This window comes from Anoplophora glabripennis, unplaced genomic scaffold, assembly GCF_000390285.2.
Source record: "Anoplophora glabripennis isolate ALB-LARVAE unplaced genomic scaffold, Agla_2.0 scaffold131, whole genome shotgun sequence".
In the NCBI taxonomy this organism is placed as follows: Eukaryota; Metazoa; Arthropoda; class Insecta; order Coleoptera; family Cerambycidae; genus Anoplophora; species Anoplophora glabripennis.
This window is the reverse complement of record NW_019416249.1, coordinates 761379-785514: the sequence shown is the minus strand read 5'-3', so window position 1 is coordinate 785514 and position 24136 is coordinate 761379. Positions and strand designations below refer to the sequence as shown.

The 24136-nt window shown below is 32.0% G+C and overlaps 1 protein-coding gene across 2 annotated transcripts in view; it reads left to right on the top strand.

Annotated features, from left to right (window-relative positions):
* Nucleotides 1–24136, top strand: part of LOC108904582 (TRPL translocation defect protein 14) — a 37407-nt gene that overhangs the window by 9260 nt on the left and 4011 nt on the right. Inside the window, exons 5-9 of one of the 2 annotated variants that reach the window (XM_018707196.1) lie at nucleotides 14566–14622; nucleotides 18384–18512; nucleotides 20477–20613; nucleotides 20673–21006; nucleotides 21610–21820. In XM_018707196.1, coding sequence (XP_018562712.1) covers nucleotides 14566–14622; nucleotides 18384–18512; nucleotides 20477–20613; nucleotides 20673–21006; nucleotides 21610–21820 — 868 coding nt within the window. The remainder of the gene's footprint in view (nucleotides 1–14565; nucleotides 14623–18383; nucleotides 18513–20476; nucleotides 20614–20672; nucleotides 21007–21609; nucleotides 21821–24136) is intronic. The other variant, XM_018707197.2, reaches the window with a different exon arrangement.

The window sequence follows — 24136 nt, the reverse complement described above, 5'->3', positions numbered from 1 at the left end:
CGCAGAGTAGTTCTTTCCTGCAATATCATCAAAAATATCAATTTGCCAGCTGGCAAGGCAAGGCTGGAAATTTGAGTTAAGCATGCAAGCATTTGGTGTGGCGATCCGGGCGATTCGAGTGAGCTTAAAAGCGCGCCCTTATTTGTATGGCTAAACATTTTGTAAATGTTTAATTCAAAAGTCATAAATAAAATTCTTCTATTTATACCTTTTGATCTAATATTATAGTGGAGCAGAGAGCAAAAGCAGTGATGAAAGTAAAGCGCAATGTGGCGGAAACAAGCATGTAGGCCGTGTTCTTTTATTCATTCATTCATTTAATGCAATGCATTCTATCAATGCATTGGTCTATTTAAAAATATATATAATCTGATTGGCCGTTCAAAATCACATCACATAAACATAGTGAATAAAAGACCTCAACTATATTTTCGTATTAGAATTCGCACATAGTGAGAAAAAATAAGATTTCTCAGCTTTATTAAATTTTTTCTGAGAATGAATTTAGAAGTATTAGATAAAGCGGACTGCGCACTGCGCATCGTGGATATATTAGTCCAATCCAGTCCAGTCCAGTCTTAACTAATTCTAAATTCATATTTTACTCTCGATTTTACTCAACTGGACTAATGTATCCAAGAAACACATACCGGTATAGAGTCTGCTATAGCTACTGAACAAGAAATATTCGCGGAGATTTAATAATAATAATTTCGCATAGAAAGTAGCAAGGGTATTAAAATGGAAGCAGATCCAAAGCAACATTTAACATTTAGCAAGAGCAATTCTTTGATTTTTTAATGTATTTACCGTTTTTTTTTTCATTCTTACTCAATCTGTTCCAGTATTTAATCTTTTTTCCTCACATTTTTATCATTCTCGCGAGGTAAGTCCATGGTACCTAATACGCAATATTTTTTCACAAGTTCTATTATTTTTTTTAACGCCGTCATGAAATAGCAATCATTAATTGGCGACGACGGTAAAACCCATGTAAAAAATCGCTGCTGTTTCCAAAATCATGCGTGATATATTTAGTGTGCGGGGACTACCATTTGTTGCCATGAATTTCTCTCGGCAAGAATGAAAATATCCTATTCCCAACAAGACTGTAAGAGGAATGGTCGAGTCGCAGTGAATATTTATCGTTTGGTTTGGAGAGTCCTTAAGATCGTGTTAGTAGATCCGTTAAATCTACATACTGGCGATGCCGCATTGCTCTAATTTATAGACAGCTTAAGATTTCAGATTTTGTACCTGAGAAAGCAATGCTTTGTTAAACTTCTTTTTTAAAATTGATAAAGATCCAGTTCATTTCTTTGGTATGTTGAAAGCACCTTGTGATCCGATTATAATTGCATATTTTCGCACTGGAAGTTATTTTTTTGGCAACTAACTTTTATTTTATCAAGAAGATTAAACAACTTTCTAAAATAAATACAATTTGGCAAAGTCAGTGGGTTTAAATTTACTTAAATTCATTGTAACCTCTTCAATAAACAAAAGAGATTAAAACATTCATTTGTCCTCTTTAATGTACTTATAAATAAAATGTGAAAAAAATATTCCAAGTTGACTGACAATAGACCAGATTTTTTTTAATCGGAGCTCATTACAAATTGTACCGGAATCCCCACATTCGGTATTCCAAGTAAAATTGATTGCTCTAGGAGAATTTTTTTCACATTTTTTCAGAGATCAAATTAAGAAATCGTTTTTCAGTATTCGCAAAATATATAAAATTTATTAAAACAAATTAATACATATAAAAATCGGCGATAGGAGTTTAAAAAAAAAAACATTTTCCGAGCATCAGTTGCAAATCAGGTAGAATGAGCTCGGCTTATTCGCCCTCTTTCTTGGACATATAAACGAAAATTCATTTAAATTTTAAATCCATTTCCTTGAATTGATTTGGGGGAATTTTGTAGTTTTGCTGAATCAACTAGTCGTCTCTTCCAAGATAAAATTAAACAAAACATCACAACACAAACACTTAAAAAGTCAGCCAATGAGTTATTTTTTCGCAAAGATATTTTCGTCATGTCATCCAAATACCGTTTTATGTAAAACGTTGCTGTAAAATTTTGCACTTTTGCTCTCTGAGTCATGTATTCCGACATTTTCGTTCATATATTGTATTTAAAATCTCATTACTAGGAAAAGATCCTATATTTCTAGTTGTAGATATATTTTAGATTCATTGAAGTGCTTGATAACGGTAATGTGAAGTAGCAATTGATATTAATTTGTTAAATATCCAGTGACCTCGAATTTCCGTGGTTTTTAATGATAGTGACGCCTTTTATCTCTGCCACTGGCTGGTGTATTCATATGCGAATTCAGCAAAGTTTCACCTTGAATTTGGATAATCCATTAGTCCAAATTTCATCGCTATACGTTAAGCGTCTTCGGAGATATTTCAATATGAATTTTTTGCAAGTCTTTTATTTCGAAAACGAAGCGTTTTGGATATACCTACCACTGTAGATTTTTTTGTTTTTTATTTTTAAGTTTAATAAATTGCGAAATTAAAAGAGGTTCCCCACCTTGAGATTTTCAAAATACGGTTAAGAAAAATTCAATTTTTGTGAAAAATAAGAAAATATCTATCAGGTGATTATGAAAAAATTAAGTTACAAATATAAGGATGAGTCATTAATAATAATGGTACACACGCTGCTAATTTTCGAATTTTATTCCCGCCGAATCTCAAAAACTTAAAACGTCTGTGTCCCGAAAACGGTTGAGTTTTTCGATTTGTAACAAGTAAGTATACCTATTTTATTTAGAATTGAACTTAGTTTAATAATTTAAAATTGTAAAATAAAAAAAGTTAGACATATTTTTACATTGATAGGATAGTAGCACCCCCTAGACGTGACCCTAATTGCTTATCCATATTTGCCACCTCAAGAAACGTAAAACTACAGCTTTCTTAAGACACCAAGTCTGAATTAAGAATTAAGCCAAACATTACAGCAACTGAAAATTTTGTCTGACAAATAAACTTCTATGTTGTTTAATGATATGAACTGATTCTTGAATATTTGTCCACAGTTGTTCTTGACTTGACATACATACTTAAAATATGGCAAAAAATCGAAAATATTTTTGCAACTCTAACACCCTGTAGAACGAAAAGGAGCAATAATTATTGATTAAGGCATGTTTGGCTCAATCACTGTATTTTGACGTTAACAATCTGCTGTTAAGCTGAGTACCTTTTCAAGATCGCAATGTCGGTTTTTTATTTGTTTCGTTCGAATTTTTTTTTGTCATGAAAGTTTTGTCATTCTCATTATATACCAAAAATGTGTTATGATTTCTAATCTGCGAAAATCAGTTAAGCCTTGGTTTAGACATACACATATCTAGTTTTCTTACATTAGTAAAGTGTCTTTAGTATATGTTAAAATATTATTTATAAGTGTGCAAAATTTCAGTACTTTTATCTACTTAATTTCAGATATTTCTCGGTAGTAAAGAGCTCTTTGCCAAATGTCAACTTTCAATACTGGAGCCACACTTACGTTAACGTGTAACGTCCATTATCGCGATAATTATGGCGTTAAAAATGATAGATTGTGTTTGATATCTACTCAATAAATAACACGTTATTTGATAAAATAATTTCACCACGGAGATTGAGGCCGCTTTACAGTTGTATTATATGAGCGGCAATTATTATTTTATGCTTTTTGTCTAGGATCTGTTTGAAACTCTATTATTTTTTCGTTGGCCCACTCCATTTTTATGCAGCCGTATTAAACCATGCTCGAAGCTCTAATGCGTTGCAATAGACAATGCCACACCAATGCGATAAATGACGCGCAAATCGCTTTGATTTGTCAAAAAGACCGTCCATCGTGTTATCGCCTAACGTCTTAACGCCTTAATAATGACGATGATAAATTAGCGGCATTAGACGTTAAGTGTGGCCCAGCCTAACGTCTTACGCCATTAGTAATGACGATGATAAATTAGGGCGCTAAGTCGTGGTTATATCTACGTTTAATGCAAGATAGCGCGATAATTAACGGCATTAGACGTTAAGTATGACCCAGCCTAACGTCTAACGGCGTTAGTAATGACGATGATAAATTAGCGGCTAAGTCGTGGTTACATCTACGTGTAATGCAATATAGTGCGATAATTAACGGCTTTAGACGTAAGTGTGGCCCCAGCATAACAAATAATAAAATTTGATAACTCAAACTAATACTGAAATGTTGCAAAGAGCCATTTACTAGCGAAGAAATCTCAAATCTAACAAAAAGTAAAAGTAGGCCTAGAATATTGAAACATTCCACATTTATATTGAGTTTTTCATTCTGATAAATTTCTCGTCGTAACTACTAGTAAAAATATTAAATATGTAGGTATGTATTTCTAAATCTCCTATGCTTATTGGATTTTACAGATTTTAAAATCATAGCATATTACAACACTAACTTTTTTGATAATTTACTGGAATCATTTCACTTAGATAGGGACACCCTGACGGTATAATATAAATACAGATAATGAAAAAACTGCTTTACCGGATAACGTAGTGAGAAACGTATAATCAACCTTTCGCGAAATCCAATAACAATGGGAAGCCGCTCATGTGACGAATATGAATGCATGGGACGCGACGCCTCTAAAAGCGGGTGTGTCGCTATGGATTTTCAGTTTCACGTGCTCCCTGACGTCAAACGTAAATTTTTGCTTGTGATCTTGCCGATGCGGACGTGCGCTATTCTCGAGCTCACATCCAACAACATAAACACGGCAATTGTTTTGCACTGGATGCCGCTGACAGCCATAACATCACTTCGACAGAAGCTATTTTCGCTACACATGTTTTTCTATCAGTTATTATAGAAACTGCGTATTGGCACTAGAAAATTATTTTTTGCGGTTTTATGTAGGTGTGGTAAAGCTCCCCATCGTTTCCGTTTAGAAGCATATACGGGGTGTCCCAGAATAACGTGTACAACGGAAGACCACATATTCGTGGACTCAAAATAGGCACATCTAGGCTAATTCATCCATATCCGAAATCGCTTCGTTTGGCCGCTAGATAGCCTCAAAGTTCATGAAAATTTTTTGAATTTTGTAAATAACTCGAATACGTATTATTTGATTTCGATTATTTTTGGGATGTAGATTTTTGCTTTCAATCTACACATTTTGGTGTTAAACATAGTGTTTTTCCTCCTACAAGATTGATGTATGGTGATAATGTCCGTTCATAACTTTTAACTATTTTTTATTTGATAAGTGATACCAAAAAATATTTTTCAAATGTCTACATTATCTTGCCACCCATATTACAAATACGTAACAGTGCTAGAAGGCACTGATTTTGTAAGTTGACTGTAATTTCAGTTTGATTCTTAAGTCATTGTACCTGCCAATTCTTAATGAGTGTTTACTACGATAAGATATGCCACATGTTACTTCGATATGGTTACACATACACACAAGACGAATTATTACATTCCTAATTTTATTGAGATAATTAGTAAAAACAACCAAACACAATAAAACATGCTGAGATAAAACAAAGTTGATATTAGATTTAGTACAACGTATTATAAAAACTGTTCAAAATGACCTACAACAAAGGTTAATTCGGCGAAGAATGTTAAAGGACACCTTTTGTAGTTTTTGAGGGCAATTTTTTAAAACATTATGGCAATTTGGATATGTCTCCCACAACTCTTCTTCAGTGTTAGATGTGGAAGCATACACTGATGTTTTCAAAGTAACGCAAAGATATTATTAGTAAGGTGTTAAGTCTGGTGAACGAACAGGCCAGTTAACAGGAACATTATCCCCTCTATCAATCCATCGACAAGGGAATCTTTGTTTCAGAATTCAGATACTGCCAGACATTGACAGTGAAATGTGGTGGAGCTCCAGCATGCATAAACCACATGTTAGTTCTGAGCAATAACGGCACACTTTCCAATAACTCAGGTAAAGTGTTTTGCAAAAATTCGCCATTCAGTCTATTGGGTAGAATAACAGGATCAATAATAATGCCATCAATGCGTTGTATTTTATTGTTTTTTTTTGAATAAAATTAGGCACGTTGTAAATAATTCTAATTCGTCGTATGTGTGAGTATCCATATTGAAAAATGAAGTAACAGGTGCAATATCTCATCGTCGTAAACACTCACTAAGAATTATCTGGTACAATGAGTTAAAGATCGGACTGAAATTACAGTCAACCTACAAAATCAATGCCTACACTGCCTACTAACACTTTTTTAACTGTTATAATATGGGTGGCACGAGCACGATATAATGTGCTCGTAGATATTTAAAAAATATTTTTTTTTACCAAAACCGTTCATTTAATAAAAATTCTACAAGAGGCCCAAAAACTTCCAAATCGTATCACCTATCAGATAAAAAATAGTTGTCATTATTGGCTGAAAGAGGAAAAAGTTATGAACGGATATTATCACCATACATTAATTTTGTAGGAGAAGTTTTAAAAAACATTCTGTATAACACCAATATGTGTAGATTGAAAGCAAAAGTCCACACCCCAAAAATAATCAAAATCGATTGATACGTATTCGAGTTATTTACAAAAATCAAAAAAATTTTCACGAATTTTCAGCGGCCAAACGAAGCGATTTCGGATATAGGTGATATAGCCTAAATCTGTCTATTTTGAGTCCACGAATCTATGGTCCTCCGTTGTACACGCTATTCTGGGACACCCTGTATATTTGTTTTTTACATGAAACAAAAGATGTTGCTGGAATTGTCATTTTAGTCATCTGACAAGACACCTACGAGTAAAGCTGTGGTTACACTAGATCACTAGAAGATGCATTCGCTACGTCTGTTATATTTGACTATATTATACAGGGGGCATTGCTCAGGCAAAAATAAGTTTGTATAATCCTTGGTCAGGAACATATTTCTAAAATTTTCAGTAACCGTTTTTTTCCCTAAAAAGTTAGGAAATAAATGAAAATTTGAACGTTGAACTGGTAATATAAATAATATTAGGTATATAGTGTCTTGTTTCTACCTGAATTTCATAGCTTACGGAGATGGCTCGCCAAAGTGGTCAAATTTTGATATTTAAACATGGGATACATACCATTTTTAGGGGATGATTTCATTAGTTTCTAGGCTCAGATGTAACAATTTCACGATGGAAAAATTTCGAACAAAATTTGCGAAGTAAATTATATGTATGGCCGACCCTGAGATCTCGAAAAAAATTGCGCATAGGTATACCTATTCATAATCAACAGATAGTTCCTTATTTTCACAAATTTTTCTTGAAGTTATAGCATTATAAGTTTAAAAAATAGGATGTTAATATCAAATTGAAATTGACTATGAAGAAAAGTAAATTTTGCAAATTATGTGCCCCCATTTTCAAGATCTTAGAGTAGGCCTCCTCAATTTTTTTCTAAGTTCAGTTCCTAAAAACGGTATGGGTTCCCTACTTCGTTATCAAAATATGACCTCTTTAATTTTCGCGAGCCCTTACTGACAGCCGTACTAAAAACTGGGAAATCGTGGCTTTAATTCTCCATATGTCAATTTTCGAATACTAAAATTTCGACTTTCTTCCAATTTGCCCATTTTTCTCATTTTTTTCAGTTTTTTGCTTCGTGGAGACTGAAAAACCGAGTTTTTTTCCAAATGCTTCCTGTCTTTTCCAAATTGTTAAATCTGTAGTATCGTATCGTTTTGTTTTTGAATGATTTTCAAAATATAAATTTTATTTTTTAAAAATTTGAAGAAATCATTACCTATGCTTATTTTTACTTACAGTTTGTGCACCTCCTCATGGGAGGAAGAAAATGTTGAAACGCCTATTCGTGAATTTTCTGGGTTCTATTAGGAATGCATCGTCGGCACCTGAGTCGACACGCATGGCAAAAAAACTTATTAAAATGTATGATTAATGAATTATAAACGTACCAATAAGCAAATATATGTATAAATGATATGTAATGTATATTTTTAAAACGTTTGCAACAACCGTAGCAAATAATGAAGCCTGTTATTTGCTTATTTTCAGTTACTGAATTATAAACGAATCCGGTTCAAACATGTAAATAAACTAATGTGTTATGTATATTGTATCAGTTAATATTGATTAGTATCTAGTTTAGTGTAATTTATATGTACACGTTTTAATATTGTAGAAAATGATGCACAATATGCAAATCAAATAAAACGTTATCTAATATCGTCATTTATTGTTAAAGAGCAGCCTTCATATGGAAATTATTTCCTTGTTAATGAAGACATTGTTTATGGTACGAGAGAGAGAGAGTAATTATTCTGAAACAAATATTTGTAGCGAGATAAGACTATACGAGTACGTCACGTATTTTAATGAGGTCGTGGGACCCCAACGAAAAAAACCATTCGCGTTAAATGTAGTGAAAGATAAACACAAAGCCCTAAAGATCCAGTTAGGCTGCTCGCTGTCTGATAGCCGCTTCGTAAGCGACGCGTCACTTCTTTGGTTTTATTGCCTTCGGCAGCAAGGTCTAGGTCAGGGCCGCTGTCTACCACTTAAATTGGATTTGTGGTTATTATTCGTCCCCATAAAGATATTATGATGAAACATATCGACCCATTGCACGCGCTGCTGTCAAATTAATAATGGCTTTTTGAGATAGTTATTAGTACTTAGTCATTTCTTGCAACCAATATGTACAGAAAGGATCCCGCACTTTTCTTATGGGAAATGGCTGTCGGCCAATTTTTTTGAAACTTCGCAGGTGATAGTTCTTAACATGTAGATCAAAAATCTCAATGGGCACTACCCCACTTGACCCTGCCCCACGAATGAGCCTACGGATTTTCCAGATTACTGTATTTTACAGTTGCACGTATTTTTTCCACGTTCTTATATTTGCACGTATATTTTTTGCACGCTGAATTCGAATCTGCAACTCAATTTTACGAAATCGGGTCAGGAAAATTGTTATTAACAATTTAATTGTTTATATAGCTGTAGAAAGTTTATTTGTCAGTTTATGAAAAAATATTTCATGTAAAAGTTATTTATTTTGACAGAATCTAAAAAAAAGTTTGTTTTTTTCGAAAAAGTAATATTCAAGCTGTAAAACGCTGTTAAACTTAACACACTTGTACATCTATAGCTATCATACGTATACTCTGTATTAAACTTTGGTGGCATTTTAAAGCTAAAACATTGATTTTTCGAAAAAACAAGAATCGTTTATTTTAGATTTCATTGAAATAAAAAACTTTTATTTGAAACTTTTTTCATAAAACGATAAGTAAACTCCCAGCTACTTGGAGTCAGTTTTTTGGGGGGAAGGGGTGGATTTGGGGCTTTGTGCCCATTGAGACTTTTGATTTACATGTTAAGAACTATCAACCTGCGAAGTTTCAAAAAAATTGGTCGAAAGCCACTTCCCATAAGAAAAGTGCGGGGTCCTTTGCATAAAAAAATATTGTCGTGTAAAACCGAGGGTATAAACAAGATTAAAAACATAAATAATATCATATTCATGATAGGCGTTTCGCGGTTTTCCCCATCATAAACAGTAATTGGATTTTTCATGCAATTCTCGCGTGTTCTCTTCATTATTATTAATTGAATCTCAACCGTCGCATATTCACTAAACATGACCGGTTACTTCCAGTCGTATCTTCAATTAATTTGATGTCACGAGTGTCTGTATTTACAATCAGTTGGCGATATTTATTGATGAAAAATGCGCATTGCGCTACGTCATACAACAGATTTATTGCTACAATTTAGTCATTTGAAATATAGACAAGTCGTAGGTCTTATTATACCTGCAAATAGGGTTGGCAAAATTTGGTATTTAACTTTCACTAGTTTTATACCAAGTTTTATACCTTATTATACTAAAAGTATTATACCTAGTACTCAAAAAATTGGTAGGGACTTTTTGCTATAAAATAAATTTGTATTAACGAAACTTAATGTTTAGGTATTCAATAAAAGAAACCAAAAACATGAACAATGATTCTTAAAAAATCTTAAATTTGTAAAAACAAAACTTGAAAAGTATATTCGCGCAAACAAACCCAAAACATAAACATAAGTAAACTAAGTACATAATACCGTACATAGAGAAAAGAGGGAGAGCCAAGTTAAATATTTTCTGTCGACACGAGACACCACCAGGAGCTCACAATATCACCGCTCTGTCCCTTCAATCCGCAGACCACCTTCAGTTCCTACCCTACAGATGAATCTCTTACTATCTTATTATTTGTAATGTATACCCTGTTCCTGTCCGGGCTCGTTTAGCTGGTATAAAGTTTTGTACTTACATACCTAGTATAAAACTTTTTTGTATTTAACGGTTTAATACAATTTGGTATAATACTAGTTAAGTTAAATACAAAGTATAATACAAAGTATCAAACTAATTATACCATTTGGTATAATACCTTTGCCAACCCTACCTGCAAATCTAAAACAGTGTATGCAGAAAATGGTGTTTTGGGAAAAAATACTTTTATACGAGTATACTGTTTTGCTACTATTTTATTTGAAAAACTATATGGAAACAGTGTGAAAAAATTTCACGAGAAAGGGCGGAACAGACTCGCGGCAAATTAAAAAATAAATCAATTCTTTTCCACAAGCATTTTCGAAATTTTTCCGTGATTTTTGGCAGACTTTATTTAGGTGAAAAATGGTCGTATCGGGAAATAAAAAAAACATTTTGAAGTTTTTACATCTTTCGGTCGAAATTTTTTAGGAACTACGATTATGCAATTCTAAATAGCGCGACAAAAAATTTCTTTTATTTTTTTTTTCCACGGACTTGGAAAAATTTTTTTCAGCTAAGCCATGGACCTGTTTGGTTGTTTATTCAGCTTCAATTTCCTTTTTTTTAAAATTTCGATACGACCATTTTTCATCGAAATATCTGACTTAATGGAAAAGGATTCTTTTGTTTTCAGTCATCGATATCTCGGCGACAAATGATCGTACAGAGAATTGAAGGGCAGTTTCGAAAACTGGATTAAAATTCCTATAACATGCTGCCGCAACTTTTCGGAATATTATTTTTTTTTTATCCTTTAAAAACAGTAAAAAAAGGGTGGTTTTCTTAGAAAATTTACGGCTAAATTAGAAACATTCACGAAATGACTAATATTAAGTATGACTTTTATAGTTCGATATATCCAGAAGAACCCTGTGAAGTTTCATCTCGACCTAGCGAACCGTTTCTTTGTTTCAAACAGTCAAACTTTTGAAAAAAATTAAAGGGTCTCATTTTTTGAGCTTAAACTTCATAATCATGATTAAAATGGAAAAAAAATAGTTTGAGGTTTTGTCACAGTTTTACCGTAAATACTTAACGTTTAAATTGATGAAAAAAAAAAGAAGAAAAAGGGTAGTTTTGAAAAAAAATGTTTTTAAGTCATTACAGACTGCACAAAAATTAATTAGAAATTTGTCTCAAAAAACGGTATGAATCAGGGTCGAAATCTGGTTTGGGTTATCAGCTTTAATTTTAATTTAATTAAAAGTTGATGAACAGAAGCATAGGACGGAAAAACCGAAACGTGCTAGAAACAATTGGATTTTGTTTTCTTCAATGTCCGGAAGGTTTTCCAAATAAAAAGATCAATTTAAACGTTATTTGCGGTAAAAATATGAGAAAACCTAAAAAATTTTTTTTTACATTTTAATCATGAGTATGAAGTGTTTAAGCTCAAAAAATGTGACTCTTTAATTTTTTTCAAAATGATAAAAATAAAAATTCTTTATGAAATTTCACAGGGTTCTTCTGGGTATATCGAACTGTAAAAGTCATGTCATGCATTAGGCATTAAATGAATACATATTTCTAATTTAGCCAATCAATCAATTTTCTAAAAAACCATAAGTTATCCTTTTTTCCTGTTTTTTTTTAATTCGTGTAAAAGCTGAAAAAAATTTTGGAAAATAAAAAAATTGCAATATTTTCTGTCGCGATATTTCTTAGAATTGCATGATAACCGTAGCTACAAAAAATTTCGACCGAAAGATCTAAAAACTAAAATCTGAGAGCTTCAAAATGCTTTTTTTTAATTCCCGATAGGACCATTTTTTCACCTAAATACAGTCTGTCAAAAATCACGGAAAAATTTCGGAAATTCTTTTGGCCTTTTAATTTTTTGCATTAGTTTATACAGTATTTTGTTTTAGAAGACTAGAGTTGTATACAGGGTGATTTAAAAAAAAACTTCAGTCTGAAAACTTGAAAACGGAAAGATTTATTTTATTCTGTAAAAGGCAGTTTCTACAGTTCCTGGATGAAGTCACATACAATTTTTTAAAAGCAAATCGAAGATAGCTCTGGAATGAAAATATGTAAATCTTTCTTTCGCGGAAATTTTGCAAAGCGTTTGTCTATGTTACCATTTAATTTTGGACTAATTATGTACATATAAAAAAATCAAAAATTCAGCAGAAGTTAATTATAATCGAAACTCGCAATAATGTTAAACGCTAAAAAAATAGTTGAATTACTATTTCAAACAACAATAAATTTTCAAAGTTATTGTTGTTATTGAAAAAATAATTTCTTTCGACAAGATTTGCTTTGCAAAAATTATTTTTGAACTTTTAATTTATGTCATCGAGAAGCTTTATCAATTCACTGTTACATAATCAAAAAATCTCTTTCCTTTATCAAGAAATTTTATTTGAATCACCCTGTACAATGGAAGTGTGACATAAATGTAAAAAAACTGCATGTTGGAGCGGCTTTTCAGTGGAAATTCTGATAATCAAAAGGAGGAAATACTGACATTGGAAAAACATCTAAAATATTTCCCAACGGGCGGGTCTTTAAATAAATTAAAAAGTTCTTCAAACAAATCGATAGACAAAAGTAAGAAGTTTCCTGTATCTATTAAATAAATCTAGGAGGAAGAATACGATTTAATAACCTAAAAAATAAGTTATAAATAAATATCCTGTATACAGGGTGAATTGTTGGGCGCCTTCATTTTCAAGTATGATGTTTACGTTACATTTAAAGGTAAACAAAAAGTAAAATATTATTTTTATTCCCAGGCGTGATTTGCCTTGTTTACCGATCGAAGTCCAGTTACGTAACAACTCGTGATTTTTTTTTGTTTTGTTATTTCGGGAACGAGACTGTTCTGTCTGAACCGTAAAATTTTATTGCTTAGGCTAAATTTCAAAACCATCGAATCGGCACCTTTTTGACGCATCTGCTCGTCTTCGCATTTTTAGATTTATGTTTTGAATGAACAGCCAAACCAAGAATTAGATTAAAAACTGGATAACATTTATCAGATGCTAAAGATGATAAAAAAAGTCAAAGATTGTAATCTAGCGATTTAATTTCCATATCTGGGGATCATTTTGAGACTTTCATTTGATTTAATGTATTTCCAATTCAATTTTTTGACTATTTAGCCTATACAGAAAAATAGGTGTGTCCTAGGAAATTTATTTCCGTACACCTAAACTCAATCCATATTAGATAGGGAGGTCAGTTCCTGATACAAATTCAGAAATCCTGGCAGACCATCAAAATTGCGGGCGTATTTTTAGCTGAAAAGGCATTTAGAGTTCGCCAGAGGCGGGAGATTAGTGCTACAGAAACATAGGCGTAGTAACGCAAGCTTAAGGGTTACTATTATCTTAAATGCGCATTAAATATAAACGTCACATGTTTAGTTAGGGACTGTCAAGTTTATTTCGGCTTAAAGTTTGGGAAAGTTCTCAAAATTTAAGTGGATAAAAACCTAATCTCATTTTAATAAACAAACGCGTCGAATACCAAATACTAGTAGTTAACTAGACTATTTAGTAATTGGGACTAATTAATTTTTGTTAGAACCGCCAAGGTTTTTATTCGGCATTGGTAGCTTATCGCATAACGACTGGAATTTTGCCAGAAGTTTTTGGCCGCTTGAAAATTGTCATAAACACATCTGTCCCGTGTGATTAAGAAAATATTGCCCCCTGTACGTATCCCTTGCCTTTATCTATTTATGTTTGACCTTGATAGCGCGTAAAGTTTATTATCAGCAAGAGCGTAGCGTATCTTTTCTGTCATTGTTTTTGTTTGGCAAATGAAATGTCATTATATAGCAATATTAGTGTGTCGGTATATTATCTACAAAACAGTTTTTATGTACAATGATTGTGTTAATACTAGAATACTTCAATCGATAATTTTATCAATTACCTAGAAAACAAAGTAAATAATTATTAATTATATTCTTTTTTGTTGAAAAATACGTATTACTCTGATATCTCTATCCTGTACACATCACACATCACCTTATCCATACACCATACATACAAAAGGTTAATAGTTTATACTTAAATATTTTATATAAAATATAAATTTTTGATTTTAACAATTAATGTAATTATGTACACACTTACATAATTTAACTCATTAAAAACAAGCAACTTAAAATGGGTATCTTTAACTTGGTGCCCGTCAGGGTTCAGTTTTAGGCCCTCATGGATTACGAAACTATGAATTGTAAAAGAAGACGTCTCAGGCATATTTTAATTTTTTTCGTTATTTAGCCCAAGGCCTCCGTCCCAAAATTCAGGACTATGGCGATGAATCTGCACGTAGCGAGGGTGAGCTATGTACTCCGCTAGTGCCTCATAGTTTTGAGTAATTAGCTAACCCTTTAACACAACTCATTGTGTACAAGTCTGGCTGTACGGATTTTCATTAGACTTATATAATAATACTGTAGATCTATTCGATTATATTCAAGGTAATAACTAATAGACTGCAGTAGACTAGTTTAAATGGAAATCCATAAACTGGAAATTTTCTTTGAGCTACGTCTAAGCAATGGTAATTTTTCCCCCAATTTATTGACTCATTTGTGATGTAAGATTGTTGTGTATCACGTCATGTAGTTTCCAGAACTGGATTGATTTGGTTTTTAATAATCATCACTAAAATACTATGTTCCATTTTAGTCACGCAACAGAAATTGGCTAATATATAATGTTGGTTATAGAGTTTATTACGTTTTATAGATTAGGACTTATGTGGTTAATAAAATTATTTGAAATTTTATGATTATTGAGTCTATACACGTATCGCAAGAACTCAAGATGTGTGCGGGGTGTGCTATTTTAACGTTTTTGTCACAATGGTATTATGATGCATAATTCAATTATAAATTCTGTTTAGAAATGAAAGAGAGTAATAAAAGCTCATTATGTATGCAAATCGTAAATAAATGTAGTACTGGTGCTTATATTCAATATTTTTATATTATGTATTTTCCGTATAGATGAGGTCTACTTTTAACAAAACTTTGTGCGATCGGACTGTACTAAATTGTAGCAGGTAGCTAAAATTTAATCCCCGACAATCCGCCTTTGTCTATGCCGCTTCAATTTCTCGGTCCATTTCTCTTATAAGTAAACAATATAAAAACAGCATTTCAAAACATGAGGCTACTTTAAGCATCATAACCGGGTTAAGAGGGTTTTTAGTAATTCAAATAAAATTATTCAATATTATTATCAAAATATTTATTTAAATTTAATGAATAGACTTTTATTCCACACAAAAATATATGTATTTTGAAAATTCAAATTATGGTGAGTAAATGTAGTGTTGTATAAATGTACAATAAAGAAAATAAAAAAGTAGGTATATTAAAATTCATCCTCTGAATATTCTGATGAATTATCTTCGTCTCCTAGATTGATAACGATAGGTTCCACAGTAACGTCAATTAAATTATCGAGTTCCCACATTTTCTCCTCTTCTTTTTGTACATGATGTATACATCTTTGCCAGTTATCTGCAGTTACTCGTTCCAAGGAATTTTTTAACAAAATTTTCACGTCACTTAATTTAAACGTCGTATTATTTCGCGCTACATCTCCTTTTACCTGCGCCCAGACTAATTCGATTGGGTTAAGTTCACAGTGATAAGGTGGTAACCGTAGTACCGTTATTTGGCGATTTGTTGCCATTTCATCGATAACATATTTTTTCTGATCTTTATTAAGATTGACAAGTGTCAAAAGTTCCTTTTTCACCATATTTGTTTCAAAAGAAATGTTTTTTCCGGATAACCATTGAATTATATCGGCTTTCCTCCAAGCAGTCGTAGGCGTCCGCTCGGTCTGCCGTGAATGGTAACTGGCATTATCCATGACAATTACAGACCCCGGAGGAATAAGATCCAACATCTGTGTAAAATACTCTTCGAAAACATCTGCGTTCATGTCTTCGTGATAGTCACCTGTATTTTTAGATTCAAATAAAAGTAAACCGCCATCTACAAAACCACTGGCACTACCTATATGTGTCACTATTAATCTTCGCCCTTTACCTGAAGGTGCCTTGAACCCTGTTGAAAGTCCATCCAAAAATGCTTGTCGAAAACTTTTTACATTTTTATCTTGCCATACTTTTGTTACAGTATATCCCTCGTTGACCCAAGTTTCGTCTAGATAATAAATATTCCTCCCTTCGTCACGGAATTTTCTAATTGATCTTAAGTAGGATCTTCGCCAACAAATAATTTCATCTTTATCGATAAGAACTGACTTCCTGTTCTGCTTTTCCCAGCAAAAATTCAACTCTCGTAAGACGGCCCATAATTTGCTTCTACTGATTTTTGGCAAATCGTTGTCCTCTGAAAGTTCACTTAAAATTTTGTTTAGCGTTGGTATTTCTTTTTTAAAATAAAATGAGTGTACTTTTCTGCGAATGACATTTTTGAAGAAATCATCTATAACGACTTTTGACCTCCCTGTAGATGATTTTGGGGGATTTACAGTATCTTGTTCATTTTTTGTTTCCTTTAAAAGTCTGTAGATAGTCGATTTTCCAATCCCTGTCATTTTGGAACACTTTTCCACGATGTCGTCAACACTGTTGGTAGGATTTTGGTGTTTCAATGCATTAAATACATTTAATATAATAATCTTCTCATTCTGAGACAGCGCACATCTTTTCACGCGTTTAGCAGGTACGTAATCTGATAAGCTCGACATTTTACCCAAACAATATTATATCCACTGGCACAATAGTCACTAAACACAAGTCGAATTTTACTCTACTGCACTAGCACGTCTTCGTATATTCAGCTCTAAGACTGGATTGATCTGTCACAATACACTGGCTCCTGCCCTATGATGTATCCAGTAAAATATACTAATGTACACCCATTACCTGTTAGCATTAGTGTTACCCGATAATTACCTGAAACGAAATATTAGCACGCCCACGGCCGGTTCTTATCTCGGGGTCTCTTTCATTTCCAAACAGATACTATAATGATAATTTCATCAATAAACATGTTTGTATTTTCAATTTTTATTTTCTAGAAAAAACTGCGTGTATTAATTTTAAATAACCTGTAAAATAAAAACCTTTTAAGATTCATGACCGTGAAATTCATGCAATTAAATGTGATATGTTGCCACAGATTTTTCTAATTTATCAAAACCGCACTTTTAATTGCCTATCCTGTTAAATATAAATATATTAATCATTTTACACTTGTTCAGCTTCCTTGCCAAAATATAATTAATCAGCAGTGGTTTTAACTGGAAATCTTGAGTTAAATATTTTAATAATAAAATAAATTGTATCTCTTTTACTAAATAAATTTATGGATTTTCGATTAGTCTTTTGTAATATTTAGTCAATGTTGAAAGAAACAGTTCATTCTTGTAAGTGGATTGTGAATAAGTAGTTTCTAAAATAAAAAGAAAAATGTACCTAATTAATTTTCAAAACCAGATGATTGCCACTTTCTTAAATCCATTCCATAAAACGTTTGAGTCATTACAAAAACAAAACAGATTCTTGGATTTTACTGTAATTTTTTTATACCTATTCAAAGATAGATTAGATAAATATAATATAACATAAAATTAATGACAATTAAGAAAACCCTTTTTTAATCATTAATATTTAACATCTCTACTTTTTATGTTTGAGTTTGATTTGTAAAAGTTCACGCATGTAAAAATGTTATTTATTACAGCAAGACTAGAGCTTAAATACATCTGCTGAATGAAATTCCCAAACTCTGAACATATTTGGGACTTTTTCGCTAACAGCTAAAAAGGTTAATTTTTTAACTAGTGATCCAATCCTATATTTCATTATTTCTTGTTTGCAGATTTATAATTTTTATCAGAACATTGTAAAGTATTTCAAATTATTCTCTTACATTTAACCTTTTAAAGAATACTTGTTAAGAGTATGAAGCAAAATTATAAAATTCATTTATAGACAAATTCAATTCTATGAATTCCTTACTAAAAAAATTAGTATTGAAAGAGTTTTTAGTCACTGGACCATCTTCAAATTAATGCAGCAAATTTTGACCACATTTTTTTTGTTGCAGCTGTGAAATTTCAAGAAAATCTTTTGAAGACTATGATCCAAATTGAGGACACCTTTTTTGAACTGGGAAGAACATGCAGAAGAAACTGTCTTATAATATGTGATAGAGGAGCAATGGACGCTTCAGCATGTAAGCATAGACCAAAACTAAACCTGTTTTTTTTTTAGTACAAAAAAAGAGGCTAAAATTAACTACTCGAAATATCGTGGAATTTTGATTCAATTGAATAACTATTAAAACATTTGTCTGTCCATGATATTACACATATTTTACAAAAAACTCAATTATCGAAGTGGCAAAATGCATGCCAATAGAAAGTACCTTAAGTTACGTTATTTTTGTATGCTGATGAAAGATTGTTTACTTGGACTTAAAAACACTATTTGTATGGTTGAACAACAAAATTTCTGAGCCAAATGTCTTCTATAATTAGTCAAGTACAACAACATCAATTTCATTCACTTCAAGTGCTTCTAATATGCATAATAATTAATCATTTAAGTTGAAAATTTGTCATTAGAATTTATACAGGGTGCTTGGAAACGAGGAGTTATGCTTCAAGGGTAACTGTTTTGAATGAAAATAAACAGATATAGATCAAGTTACCTTTGTACAAATTTGCTTAATTAAAAAAGTTATGGGCATTCAAACAATTTTTTATTTTATATTTTTTAATAGTTTTTAAGATGATTTAACGGAATTTGTTATAAGGGGCCTTTGGGGTAACTCAAAAATCAACATAAGATTATTTTTTATGTAAACTATAAAGTTGGTAGATATTTTGGGAAAACAGAGATGTTTTATAAAACCTCTTTATTGCAGCGGTTCTTAACCTTTTGTTTGCCGCGGACCTCCTTTCAATATTTTTTTGTTATTGCGGACCCCCAATTACCTACAATTTGATATAAGTCCCATCCCAATTTAAATGGGTTTGAAATATTAATCCTAAATTTCACACCAAACGTAAATTTTGGAAAGATAAACAAGTTACACTGTGACATAGGAGAGTGCAACTTCTTAATTGGTTGTCATTAGTGATTAAATGTTTATAAAAACTTCAAGGACCACTTGGGAGGAGACGACGGACCCTCAGGGCTTCGCGGTCCACAGGTTAAGAACTACTGCTTTATTGACTAAAAAAGATATACTTACTACATGTCACTAAAATATACCATAGAGAGAAATAGATAATAATTTTCCACTATCGTTTTTAGTTACAAAGTTAGCAAGTATTTGAGGGTATTTTTCACTCTTTAGCTAAAATTATACCTTTTTCATTTTTTTTACGTTTTGTATCTAATTGTAAATTGTTTTAAATCTTACATTAGGATACCTTCAAAAACTTAGCTCTGCATTTTAACATACATCAAATAAAGTGACATTTCCTAAATAATCCGTTTTCTTAAAACATCTACCAATAAAAAAAGGAAAATTGCAAAAAAAGAGTAAATTACTGCTTCCGATATGATATTATTAGGTACCAACTTCTAGGTTTTAGGTAAAAAAATCTAGGTACAACAAAAACTCCCTTTTATTAAATTTATTTAAAATATTTCCTAAAAATTAAAATTTTAAGGAAAATAATGATAGTAATAATGTCAACCTAAGATCAAAATTAACAAGTGCAAGTTCATTACTAATTTTCAAAAAATTTCCCAGAATCCTTTTTATTAACAGATAATTATTTCACTACTGGTTTTGGGAACTATATTATGTACCTTATTTTTAGGTCACTTTTAAGGCTACAATACAACTGTTATTTAAATATGACAAATGATTTTTGGTTTTTAATATTCAAATAATTTTTTCTTTTTACTTGCTTTTTGCTTATTTAATAATTTTACATAAATTAATTTATTTTATTAAGGATATTTTTTAAATTAAATTAAATACTGATAATTGTTTTTTTTACTTACTACATTCAAGATATTTTAAGTATTAAAAGCTTGTAACTGCTAACAGAAATAATTAAAATTCTACTAAGGTAATTTGATACAAATTGGTTTATTTTTATTCAAAGAAATTACTCTTGAAATACTCATTTATTTCCAAACACCCTGTTTTACTGAATTTAATTTTTTTGTGTTCTCTAGTTATAGCCAAAGAAAAGTGGGAGAGCATTATGAAAGACAACAGTTGGAACAACGTAGAGTTAAGGGATAACAGATACAACCAAATTATCCACATGGTGTCTGCAGCAAAGGGAGCAGAAGAGTATTATTCAACAGAGGTAGGTAGTCTGAGAAAAAACTCCTCAAATGTTCCTAAGAAAATTGGCCATTATTTTAGGATCACAACTGTCGTTCAGAAAGTGTTGACTTGGCTCTAGAACTGGATTCAAAAGCAGCCGCCGCGTGGGTGGGTCATCCATACTTTGATGTCATCGACAACTCAACAGCCTTTGAAGGTAAAATCAGAAGGATGATAGTGTCAGTGTGCCACAAAATCGGCATCGACACCGGCGATAGACTGCTCAAGAACTCCCGCAAACACAAGTTCCTCGTGGAGGGCCCCTTGCCGGACGATTCTGTATTTCCCTCCTTCCAAGATTTCGAAGTTGTGCATAACTACTTACAATCTAACTCGCCGAACCAAGTCAGGCTGCGTAAACGGGGACAAAAAGGTGAGAGACGGAAATTATCTAAAGCTCGCTATCTCTAAGGGCAGTAAATTTAGTTTTAGATTTGTTAGGTTTTAAATTGTGGTTTTATTTCGTTTTATGGAATATTGAATTTGGAATCCTTTGTTAAATTTGTTTGTATTTATATTTGTTTTCAAATATATGGAGAAATACATGGAAATCTGTCTTATTCTTTTACTTACCAGCAGTTTATTACTAACTGTATACTCAGGGCAATAACGCGGACTAATTTAATCTACAGTATAGGATATATATTAAAAAATAAGTATTTCCAATTAGATATATCCCGATGAAAAATATCATTTGGCTACTTAGCTAGTTTCACAAAATTGTAGTACTTATTTATTTTTAATTTGCTTAAATTTAGATAAAGTTTTGAAATCTTTTTAAGTTTCAAATTTTCGCACTCAGAATTGGCTCAGAAACTATTGGTAAGAGTAGATTTGTATCAGGGAAAGGTAAATATACTCGTGTTTGCAGCTTAATTTTTGTTTCCTAACCAAGCCCCTTAGCACATAGTAATAAAAATTTCACCTCGTTATTTTTCAAGTCTACAAATAGAATATTTACTTGGCTTTATTTTAGGTCATTACAGTTATATTCACACTGTGAGGAGGCAGAACCAACCAGGAGGACAGGTGATTGAAGTTAAGACTCAGATAACGCATCGTGATTACATCAACTTATTGACGCAAAAAGACAATTCGCATTTCACCATTTACAAGAAACGCAGATGCTTCATTGATAATAATCAGTATTTCCAGCTGGACATTTACGAACAGCCCAGCCATCCTAGGTATGTACTTATAACTTATATAAAACTTAATATCTAACAATGTACAGCTGTGGACTATAAAATGTTTCCAACGGTTACTGTTCAGTATAAATGAAACCTTTCTATTCACAGTTTAAGCTCCTAATTCTGCTAATCTGTTTTGAATATTTTTTGATTTGCTATAGTCAAATAGTCACATTTTTGGTATCATAGGAAGAAGTCACAGTTTTAACACCAGTATATTTCATTTGTTTAGTTATTGTAATACTATTTAAAAATTATTAATAATTATTGGGTCATTATTGCAACTTAATTATTTTAGAATTTGATTCAATTTATTAGTCCTTTATTGTATTCTACAGAGTACTTCGATTTTTTTAAACTTTAGGAATGGGTATTGGAAATTATTGTTATACAAGGATTGATCAAAAAATAATAGGAACTTTGAAATTGCACTTGTTGCATATTATCTATCAAGTTGATTCTTTTTTTGCGTATTGGTAGCATTGTCAGTGACGTACTTGTCAATTTTTATGCAGCTGCCACGCTTAGTTTGTGTTTAGCGAGCGAATGAATAAGACTTATCTTGGTGTTTTTGGCGATTTTTTGTGTGGCGAAATGTGGGATCGGAGAGTTTGTCTGATATTTTGTGTTAAAAATGGAATTAAGCACAGCGAAGCGTTCAAAATGTTAAAGAAGGCCTTTGACGACGATACTATGTCACAGCCACAAGTATATCAATGGTAAAAATGTTTTCAGGAAGGCCAAGAAGACATCGAAGATGAGGCGAGATGTGGTCAAATGTGAAGGTCCTTCTAACCGTTGTCTTCGACTACAATGGAATAGTTCACGAATTTTTACTGCCAAGTTGTACAGTTAACAAGGAGTACTACCTACAAGTTTTATGCAATTTGCATGACTCAGTCAGGTGAAATTGACAAGAACATGAGAGACAGCTCGTGGATTTTGCACCATGACGAAGCACCAGTGCATACCGCTTTGCTTATCCAACAGTTCTTGGTGAAACACAACGTTATGATGCTGCAACCACCCTATTCTCTGGACATAACTCCTGTGACTTTCCTATTTCCCAAATTCAAAAGGATACTAAAAGGACGTTTTTCAACAATAGATGAGATAAAGACAAAATCACAAACTGTGCTCAAACCGATGCCAAAGGAGGCGTTGCATCAGTGTTTCTCAAAGTGGAAATTACGTTGAAATAAGTGTATAATATCAGAGTAGGACTACTTTGAAGGGGATGGGATAAAAATTGAAGATTAAATAAATACTTTGAGAAAATTCACAATTCCCGTTACTTTTTGATTAAACCTTGTAATATAGGATGATGAAGATATCACCAAAAGATTCAGCCACATCAAAAAAAGAAAAAATCCATGAGTGTGAGTTTGACAATACTATGTTTCCGAAATACAGGATGTTAAAGTTTTAAAAGAATATTAATCAGTAAATGTTTGAAAATATTTTTGATACTGGGAGACGAAACCACCATCTCCAAAAACTCCATAATTTCAACAACACTGAGTATTTTGATATTCAATCAGTCCATTTGATTTATAATTTATTTCGGAGAAAAAATATATGTTCCATTTTATTTAAAATTTTAACATCAAACATCTCGGAAACAAAGAATACAAAGCTTAAATCTTGATAAATACGTTATGCGGTCGAATTTTATTTACCCTATTTTTCAATACTCTGTAGTAGGTGGAGGCAGTCTGGTGGTTGCAGAATTTGGTTGCCGTGATAAAATCCACAAAATTTTTCTTATCAGACTAAGTAATTCTGTTGCGGAAACTGAATTGCATGAATTAGAACATGCTCTATTCCATGCAACAAAATTGCAGGGATTGTAGTTACTTTTATAGAGATTTACTTATTACCAACCCGTATTTTATAGTTGGTAGAACTGTGGAAAGGTTTAAATAGCCTCGAAAGCATTTAAAATCTACGGTCGAACTCACCATCTTCTTGATTTATGGCTGTTGTTAGTCACCGTTGAAGCCATTATTAAAACTATACAGCAATTTATTTTAAAATTTTCATACATTGCAATATTTTGTCTGAATCAAAAGTACTAGTTTATTGTTTACAACAAAATACTTTCAGACATTTTACATGTGATAGCTGTTTTACATTGACAATTTATTGATCAATTAATTCATGAATTCGCTTCATCAAGAAATTGGACAAGTGTAATGCACCAAATTGCTGTCAAATAACTTCATGAATTTATTCATCAAGTTCTTGACGAATTAGAGCATGTTCTAATTTTCGTCAATTTCTTCGTGAAGTTCGGAAGTACCAACCCAACAG